The 10,000-nt window shown below is 32.4% G+C and overlaps 1 protein-coding gene across 8 annotated transcripts in view; it reads left to right on the top strand.

Annotated features, from left to right (window-relative positions):
- The window catches only part of Tusp (WD40 superfamily protein Tusp), a 32,483-nt gene that overhangs the window by 20,198 nt on the left and 2,285 nt on the right, over positions 1 to 10,000 (top strand). For 5 of the 8 annotated variants that reach the window (XM_085660918.1, XM_035872390.2, XM_035872389.2 and 2 more), the window contains 13 exons: positions 3,775 to 3,957; positions 4,407 to 4,514; positions 4,692 to 4,857; positions 5,100 to 5,371; positions 5,462 to 5,550; positions 6,063 to 6,197; positions 6,338 to 6,737; positions 6,942 to 7,119; positions 7,218 to 8,865; positions 9,025 to 9,138; positions 9,248 to 9,476; positions 9,599 to 9,784; positions 9,955 to 10,000. The exon at positions 9,955 to 10,000 is cut by the window's right edge and continues 102 nt beyond it. In XM_085660918.1, coding sequence (XP_085517044.1) covers positions 3,775 to 3,957; positions 4,407 to 4,514; positions 4,692 to 4,857; positions 5,100 to 5,371; positions 5,462 to 5,550; positions 6,063 to 6,197; positions 6,338 to 6,737; positions 6,942 to 7,119; positions 7,218 to 8,865; positions 9,025 to 9,138; positions 9,248 to 9,476; positions 9,599 to 9,784; positions 9,955 to 10,000 — 3,754 coding nt within the window. Of the gene's footprint in view, positions 1 to 3,774; positions 3,958 to 4,406; positions 4,515 to 4,691; positions 4,858 to 5,099; positions 5,372 to 5,461; positions 5,551 to 6,062; positions 6,198 to 6,337; positions 6,738 to 6,941; positions 7,120 to 7,217; positions 8,866 to 9,024; positions 9,139 to 9,247; positions 9,477 to 9,598; positions 9,785 to 9,954 lie in introns of those variants that run through there. The other 3 variants (XM_035872399.2, XR_014982867.1, XR_014982866.1) reach the window with 3 other exon arrangements.

Here is a 10,000-nt window from a genome sequence, read left to right as displayed (position 1 = left end):
GGAAATAGAGAATAGAGAGATAGAGAGAAAGAGAGAGAGAGAGAGAGAGAGAGAGAGAGAGAGAGAGAGAGATAGAGAGAAATAAAGAAAGCCAATGGCCAGACCAGACACACACACACACACACACACATACACACAAACATATACATAAAAAGAATAAACAGTGAAATACTTAAAAAATATTATTTAAATGAAACTTTTAAATCGTACCATTCATAATAAACTTATAACAGAAAATTTTTTAATCATAATTAACGTCACAATTTCTTTGAACAAGACCATTCAGATTGTCTATCTTGTTCAGTTTGATTTCATTTTGTTTGATTCACCTCACTTTTGCATTGCTTTGCTTTGCTTTGGTTTTGTTTTGATTTCTACCTTTCTATATCTGTCGACTATTGTAAATGCTTTTCGTATATACGTTTGTCAGAGAAATTCTAATAAAGATGATTTTCCTCGCTCCCCCCCCCTCTGCCACTTCGTCCCACTCCCCACTCATTCCCCATGCGAAACATTACTATTATTATTCTCGTCTATTCAAAAGCGATGCAAGAAGTAAACGATATCGTATATATTGTATGTAAATGTACTTATATAATGCGTTTTGCTAATATCCCATTTTGAATAATTTGTAGCATAGATGAATTTTGTATGCATATATGTATTATTAATGCATACGAGTGATAGTTAATGTATATTTACGTTAATGATTTTCATGATATTCCAAGAGAGAGAGAGAGAGAAAGAGAGAGAGAGAGAGAGAGAGAGAGAGAGAAAGAGAAAGAGAAAACAAAAATGAAATAGAAATGAGAAAAAAAAAGAAATGTTAAATATTTCAAAAAGAACGAACATAGTAGAACGAACATAGTAGAACGAAAAGAAAAAGAAAATTTCTTTTTCTACTATAGAATTGATATTTTCTTATCGATTCATCGAATTTTATTTATAAAGTAAAAAGGATCTCAATATTGGATTCTTCATATTCGAGTTCGAAATTCTTTGTAAATCTCGACATCGGAAGATATTTTGCCGATGTTTTGTCGTGCATGGAATTTTACACATAATCTTCGGTATTACTATAAATATCTTCGTGAAGTATAGTACTCGGGCCACAATCTCGCATTCTACATATATGGCTTCGATGCCACGAGAGAATTCGAAGGCAACCGTCTTATCGATCACTACCCTCTTCCATGAATCCTGTCCTCTTCTATTTCTCTCTCTCTCTCTTTCAATCCATCTATCTATCTATCTCTCTTTATTTTACTATCCTTCTTTCTCTTCTATTTTCCTTTTTCATTTCAATATATCACGCGTCGTTCATGTTTTCACAATTTTTGAAATATAGACTCGTGTATCTCCTTCGCGATATCGTTCCTATCACCTGCTGCTACGTTTTATCGTAATCTGCAAATCCATAGCCTTTGGAGGAAAGTTGAGAAATTCTGAAATATATGTGAAACCTACTTCTAATGCGCACTTGTGCTCTCACTCTCTCTCTCTCTCTCTCTATTTCTCTCTTTCTATCTCTCTCTTTTCTTTATCTTTCTACAATACCGTGAATTCGATTCGATTGAGAAAAATATATCGTGGGAATTTTCAATAGGTAAACAAGAGAACGAAGAAAACCGAACGTCAGAAGGGAAAACCAATGGAAAATATAAAGAAAATTTCTCTCTCTCTCTCTCTCTCTCTCTCTCTCTCTCTCTCTCTTGATAAGTTAAAAAAACACATCGGGTTTCTGTAAAATTATTTATTTGTCGTTGATAATTAATTGAACAATACGTCTTATCAATTTTATTCTGAGTGACATATAAAGGAATTATATGCTATGGTGAGGGATGGGGGGTGAGCGGGGTGAAGAGACGATCGTTAAGCAAATAAATGTTCTTGATTTTTATTGAAACGATCGATCGTATGTACGTGTGCGTTGTCATAAGTATGACAACAAAATTTTACGTTAAAAATATTTTTATGATCTTTGTTTACTTTCTTTTTCTTTTTTTCCTTTCTTTTTTTCCCTCCCCCTTTCTTTTTAACGACAATAACGACAATAGAAGAAAATTTTAACCGACTCGTAATTTTATGTCACCTGTCAACGTAGTTGATCATTCTCGATAATTTTTTTTCCCTTCTTTTTTATCTTTTTTTTTTTCTTTTTTTTTTCTTTCTTTTACATCCCTTCATGTATACCCGGTCGTTGACTTCTTTCACTAGACAAGTGGATGCTCTGGCATCGATTCGACGTTCACGCAAAGTGCGATTAATCCAGCTTGTACTATACACCCCGTTGACTACACATTCCCCTTCCTCTTGCCCTTCGTCAACCCCATAGAATTTCGTGGTACTTCTTTACAAATAGAACCCTTGTTTGTTCCTATATTGTATAAGGACAATATTAGAGAGAGAAAAAAAAAATAAATAAAAAAAAAAAAAAAAAAGAAAAAGTAAACAAAAAATGTCTTCAAACAATTTTATTTTAAAGCTATACCCTTTCGCGATTTAATAATATTCGATCATTTTTCTATCGGAAGAATTTTCAAACGACTTAATTAATTAATTAATCTATTCTGACAATAGATAATTGATAATTACATTTAATACACGAGATAGATCATCTTCTCGAAATTAATGATCGATATGGAATAAATTTCTAAAAGAATTGCGCAAAAAAAACAAACAAACAAACAAACAAACAAACAAACAAGATTTGTCAAAGTTATTTTATCATTATCATTATTATTATTATTATTATTATTATTATTATTATTATTATTATTATTAATTATTATGTTCGTGTTATATATCTCGGCCATTCTTGAGTATAGTTTCTCTTTCTTTGAACATGTTATTTCAAAGTTATAATATACTTTTTTTCATTTCTTTCTCTCTCTCTCTCTTTCTATGTTTTTATGGGAAAAGAAAAAAAAAATTAAGAAAGACATAAATTCGTACAAGTTTCTATGAAAATGACAGATACTCTTTTATCTTTGAAACACGGTTTCATTAAAGAAACAGGCCAGCACTCGAAAATACAAATCCCTCTAATGGCATCCCGAGATAAAAAGCACGGCTTTGATCATTCGACTAGGTTTGACTGCTGCTTTCAACGAGGCACGATCATGAAAAAAAAAAAAAAGAAAAAGAAAAAAAGAAACGGGAAAAAGGAAAGAAAAATTCTTCTCGGAAAGTACGAACTCGATATACTTCATCCATTTATCGAAATGCATTGAAAGAAAATTAAAACGAAGACGATAAAGTGCGGTATAGAAAGAGAGATGAAATTATTAAATAAATGAAAATTCACCTCTCTCGAGGAATTTTTATATGTTTAATAGTTTAAGAAAGGCGAACTTTTAAAATAAATTATTTTAATTTATTCTCATTATTATCAAGATTTTAATTTATTCTCATTATTATCAAGATAATTTTTTTTTTATTCGCCTTTTAGTTATCTTATTTCTCTCTCTCTCTCTCTCTCTCACTCATTTTTATTTTTATAAAAAAAAAAAAAAAAAAAAGAAAAAAAAGAAAAATTGACACGTTTTAAGTTATCATATTTAACTCGAATTATTTGACGAATATCGATTTGTCGTCCTTTCACTTAAAATTAATATAACGATCAATAATTTTTACAAAATGAATGACATTGAATCTTCCAATCGTTTCTAATAATTTTCTAATATACTTTACTTTTATTTCTAATGTACTTTACTTTATCTGATATATTAATACATACATATATTGTAATATATTTCTTTTTTTTTTTTACAGGTAATATTTGTGAAATGGAACGAGCCATATCAGAAGTTAGCATCATGTGACAGTTCAGGTGTAATCTTCGTTTGGATAAAATACGAAGGAAGATGGAGTATAGAATTGATAAATGATAGGAACACACCTGTGACGCATTTCTCTTGGTCTCACGATGGTCGAATGGCTCTTATATGTTATCGAGTATATATATATATATATATGATCAATTATACTCTATACCATTAAATTGATTTCATTTCTTATTTTCTTTTGCTCGTTTGTTTGTTTGGTTTTTTTTTTCGAAAACCCTTGAAAATCGTCAAAAATAAAGTTCGTACGAGAATCTAGAAATTTTTCTTTTCTATTCCATTATTCGAACGATAGTTACGAACAAGTTTGTTATTAATACTTTATCTATCGATATATCCATCGAATCGTATTATCCAATTGATTTTATCGTACATATTGAAATACAATGAATTAGATATTGAATTTCATATGAAACCAGAGAATGTCTTCAAGAACGAAATGAAATCAATCGAGAAATTTGTCTTTTTTAGAAAGAATACCGATTACCGATCGATTAGATTTAATTGATTTCTTTTTTTTTTCTTTTTTTTTTTTTTTTCTTTTCTTCTTTTTTTTTCTAGGATGGTTTCGTATTGGTCGGTAGTGTTGGTGGACAAAGATATTGGTCGTCTATGTTGAACGACAAAGCTACGATAACTTGCGGAATTTGGACACCGGATGATCAACAGGCAAAAAATTTTTCATATTTATTTGTTCAAATTTGTTCATTGTATTATCGATGTTTTTGCAATTCGAACTTGTACGATTGATCTCTTCTCTTAAAAAAAAAAAAAAAAATAAATAAACCCCGTTCGCACGTGCTCATTTGGTAGAAACATTTTTCATCATTAACACAATGATGATAGGTTTATTTTGGAACAACGGCTGGACAATTGATAGTGATGGATGTGCATGGTGCAATGGTATCGGAGGTACAATTGGCAGCGGGTGTTACCTCGATGGCTTGGAGTGCCGAAAAATTTACGATGGAGGAAGGTGACGAAGATGTTACAAGCGATAGATCAAGAAGGGGTAAACAAATGTGCATTAATAATAAATTTATAATATGAATTGTTATTGTCTTTTATAAAAAAAAAAAAAAAAAACAAAACAAAACAAAACAAAAATCACAATCGTTAAAGCATTCGTTCAAAAAAAGAAAAAAGAAAAGAAGATATATATATATATATATATATATATATATATATATATCTTTTGTACATGCCAAATATATAAAGTTTAATTAATTTATATATTTTTAATATAATCAACAGACGAACGTAATTACATATTAGCTGTTTGCCTTGCCGATGGTAACATAGTTATGCTTCGTTCCTTCGACGACGTATCACCAATAACTATACGTACAAATTTAAAAACACCTTTACACGCAGAATGGAGTAATTCAAGAAAGTTATTAGCTATTGCGGGAACGAAGGATTCGGATTCTCTTCCTCAAAATAATTCATTAGAATATACGAACCTATTAAAGTTTTATTCGGTTAACGGTACCCTCGTTTACACAACAGTAATTCCATACACGCAGGTATGTATGTATGTTCTTTCTTATACACGCGAGAACTAAAACGACTTCTTATCGTCCTGACGTTGATTTACGAGTTTCGTTATCTTCCAGTGCCCTGTATCGGCGTTAACCTGGGGTCATAATGACAGAAGACTCTTCGTAGCCACTGGTGCAAGAGTACATGCGGCATGGGTCTCCAGGTGATATATAATACGATTTATGTATGTGCTTTTCTTATTTTTTATTTCTTCATTTCATTATTGGTTATAATCATCATCTTGGATAAATAATAACAATTACTCGCTTTATAATCGATATATAAAATCATTATAAATAATTTTTATAATTCTGTTAATATTTTACATATATATATATATCAGGTCAGTTCAAAAGTTCGTGCGCATTTTGCTACATACATACATGCTACTAATGCGCACGAACTTTTGGATTGACCTAATATATAATATGTATATATATATATATATATATATATATATATATATATAATATGTAAAGTATATATTAATTGTGCTCTATATAAAAGGTATAAAATTTTATTAATAGAGCATATATAATCTCTATCACGAATATAATATAAAAGTTGTATGTGAAAATTATCGTATCGTATTGTATCGTAACATAAGATTCTCTTGTAACAATGGACAATAATTAAGTACGTTATTTAATTCTAAATGAAATTTCTACGTCATAGGAGGGTCGGTTCATTGCAGTTGCTATCTAGATTAGCAGTGAGGGCAGCCCTCACAAGAGAATCCAGTGTCCAACAACTTCCGTTACCATCTAGATTAAGAGCATCGGTAGCTGCATTGTTTGCTAGTACGATACGGTAAGCAATATTAAATATAATAATAATATTTGACAATTTTTGATTGAAATAGTTTTTTTTCCCTCCGTTTTCCTTTTCTTTTTCTTTTCTTTTTCTTTTCTTTTGGTTTTTTTTTTTTCTTTTTGTTTCTTTTCCATTAGGTGTCCAGTACCAGAGCCAAGAGAATTAAGACGTTTTGTATCCAGGCCACCAGCTGGAAGTGGAAGATTACATTGTACAATGCTTAGACATGCCGTAGAACCTATACCTTGTTATACATTATATTTAGAATATTTAGGTGGTTTGGTACCATTATTAAAAGGTCGAAGAACCAGTAAAATCAGGCCAGAGTTTGTAATATTCGATCCCCAGAGTCAAGACACTTTACAATTATTCGACGATGTATCACAATGTCCTTCCTTCAGTGATGGTTCTGATACAGAAAGAGATACCGCAGATTTATGTGGTTCCCCAAGAAATCGTCGAAAAAATAGAAGAAAGAAGGAAGAAAAGGGCTCAGAGGAAACTGATGATCTCACTTACGTCGACACTTTGCCCGAGGTAGAGGATACCTTTAAAATTTTCAATGCTTATCAGTTGAATTACTTACTCGATCGATATATATATATATATATATATATATATATATATGTATGTATGCATGTATATATTAGGAATCGCGTGACGTAGGATAAATCTTAACGAGTATTTTAGGTTTAGGAGTGGAATCATGATCCTTTCCTAACAGAATCTATTTGTTTGCAGCACGCTAGATTGGTCGAAGTAACGTCAAATATTTGGGGCACGAAATTTAAATTCCACGGCTTGGCAGATTCTGTACCAGCTAACTTAGGTCAAGTTACTTATCGAACATCATTGTTACATTTGCAACCAAGGCAAATGACATTGGTGATGACGGAATTGAGAGATGATTTACCTGCAGGTCATTAATATTTCCCACTTTTATCATTTTTTCTAACTTTCATACATTCATCTTCTGTATGATATCGAATAATATCAAAAGTTTTTATTCCTTTACAGGTCCAGATCCAAGTTTCAACCCTAATTTATTTTCCGAAGACGAGGAGGAAACATTTCAGGATCTTCAGGGAACTTCTAGAGCAACGTCGGAGACTCAGCCACCTCCGATAGCTCCTATGACGCCGCGAAACGCACGACTGAATCCAAATCGTCCAAAGTCACAAATCTCAAATCAATTTTTAACCACAGAAGCCTTACCTGCCTCTTTGGCACGCGTCGAAAATTATGAAAACGAATTCCCATATGTAGATCTTCAAGAGATGACGAATTTGTATGAGAACATAAGAAGCGCACCTACGAATACTTATCGTACACCACCTAGGCACAATCCACCTAGATGTTGCGACGTTCCAGCTTTGCAATCGCCTAAAAATGCAGTCGCGCCGACACAAACTTTAATAGCTACGTCGAATACAGGTACAGATTATTCGAGTAATATTCAAAGAGTTAAAACGGCATTGGCCGATCAACAAAATACCGGTATGGTTACGAAAAAGGAACTCGAAAATAATAAGTTCAATCAGATATCTCAAGAGGACAAATCTAGCCTAAATTCTGGTTCGTCCAACATCATTCCAACGTCCATGCATAACGGCCAGGTACCATTAGCCGAAGCATCGAGCTCGCAAAATTCCATATTAAATAATTTGGATGGTGGTAACGATTGTTCCCAATCACAAATGATTTATATGAATGGCTTGAACATCATGACGTCATGTTCGAGTAACGTCCTAAACTCAAATCACTCGAACAACGTGCAACAAAGCTGCCACGGTTTCTTACATCCAAGGAACAATCAAAATAATGGGACTAACTTGAGCATAAGCCCATCGCAAAGTAATTTAAATCCATTTTCAAAACATAATAATGGCTCAAACGGTTCGTCCAGTTTATTACTTCCGTCTACGTGTTCCTATCAATTATCAGATAATTCTGATCACGAACAATCGACTTCATGTTCGCCGTGTAATTTGAAACAACAAAAGGAAATGAAATCTCAGGGTAGTTATGGAAAAATCAATGTTTCTAATCAATCGAACGGAAAGACAGAAGAGCTTCGTTTTATCGACGAAGAGAGTAAAGCCGAGGCGGACATTGAACAATTTCGTGGTGTTCATAGGACACCAACGGTCGTTAGTATTGGTCCACTTTGTTCAAATGATTCGATAGTAAGAAGTTGTAGCGTTGGATATTTAGATCTGGTAGACGTTCATCAGTTGGTTCCTTGCGATGTTGCCTTGAAAATGTTGAGAAAGGAAGCGCCTAACAAGAGATTGGTATTGGTTTCGAGAAAAACAAAAAGAAGGAAAAAGAATAGACCACAGCATGACATTGGACAACAAAATAGTAAACCACCGAGACTTCGTAATTGTGGTAAATCGAAGAGTTTAGACTCCAGTGATATATTCCCTAGTAACGAACTTATAACTACACCTCCTCAATTGCCTGAACACCTTGAGGAAGCATCGAACGTTGTTAATAATTCTGAAATTGTAACGGAGGAGAAGTGCAGTGATTTGAATATAGTAGTATTAGGGGAGATTAACAACGATACCGTGATGGAACGTCAAAAAAAGATACTTCATGGTAACGATGAAACTTACGTTGAGAAACCATGTCGATTGGAAACTTGTGTGTCTCCTGTTAGGTGACTATTAGAAACAAACAAAAAAAAAAAAAATAAAAAAAGAATAAAAAAAAAAGAAAAACTACAAAAATTAAAATTAAACAAAAGAATTAATTAATTAATCGTCATAAGCATATATACAATATTGATAACATATTTATGTTAAATATTAATTTTTAGGGGTTCCAGTCCAAGTGGTTCTTTGGCATCATCATTGGACGGTCTTGCCGCAAGACTCAAAGATTTCGATGAGAGTCATTCCTTACCACCCCCATCACCTCGTCCATCCTCAAGGTATTCTATGTTACCTATTCTATGTAATGAAAAAAAAAAAGAAAAAAAAATTATTTAAAAAATTAGATTTAATAACGTGAAATAAAAAAATAAATAAATAAATTGAAAGTTGTAGACTGCCAAGAAGTTCACCAAGCAGTCCGGCACCCTCGAAGAAAGGAAAAAGACCAGCTTCGGCTTCGCCAATCAGAAGGAGACTATTATCGAGTCCTTTGTTAAACAGGCGAACGCGAAAAAGTCGTGGCGAGAGTTCCGATGAGGAAGGATTAATACAGGACGACTCGTCATCGAATTATCGCGACTTGGAAACCTTTCAGAAAGCACAGCTACGTCAGAAAGTTAGAAAAAATATTCTAAATAATTCAAATCGTTAATATATAAAAGAGAGTATCGTTATGAATAAACGAACACATATGGCCATACACACACACATATATCTATTATTTTTATATTATTTTAGTTAAAACAAAGGGGTGCTGGAATGTCTAATGGTCATAATAAACAGGAGACAACTAGACGGGAACTTGTGATGCACAATAAAGCACCAATGTGGAACGAAGCTAGTCAGGTTTATCAGCTTGATTTTGGTGGTAGAGTAACACAAGAAAGTGCTAAGAATTTTCAAATTGAATTTAGAGGGAAACAGGCAAGTTTTTAAATATTATACACACACACACACACACACACACATATATATATATATATATATACGTATATATACATAGAGAGAAATTATTTGTTACATTTAATTAATTTATATTAACAAATTTATTTATAATACGAAATAATTTTCTTTTATTTTTCATGATACCATAGGTGATGCAATTTGGCCGGATAGATGGAAATGCCTACACGTTGGATT

Source organism: Vespa mandarinia, chromosome 13 (genome assembly GCF_050613455.1).
Source record: "Vespa mandarinia isolate Hongniang chromosome 13, ASM5061345v1, whole genome shotgun sequence".
Lineage (NCBI taxonomy): Eukaryota > Metazoa > Arthropoda > Insecta > Hymenoptera > Vespidae > Vespa > Vespa mandarinia.
The sequence above is the reverse complement of the archived record's forward strand: the minus strand, read 5'-3'. Positions and strand labels throughout refer to the sequence as shown.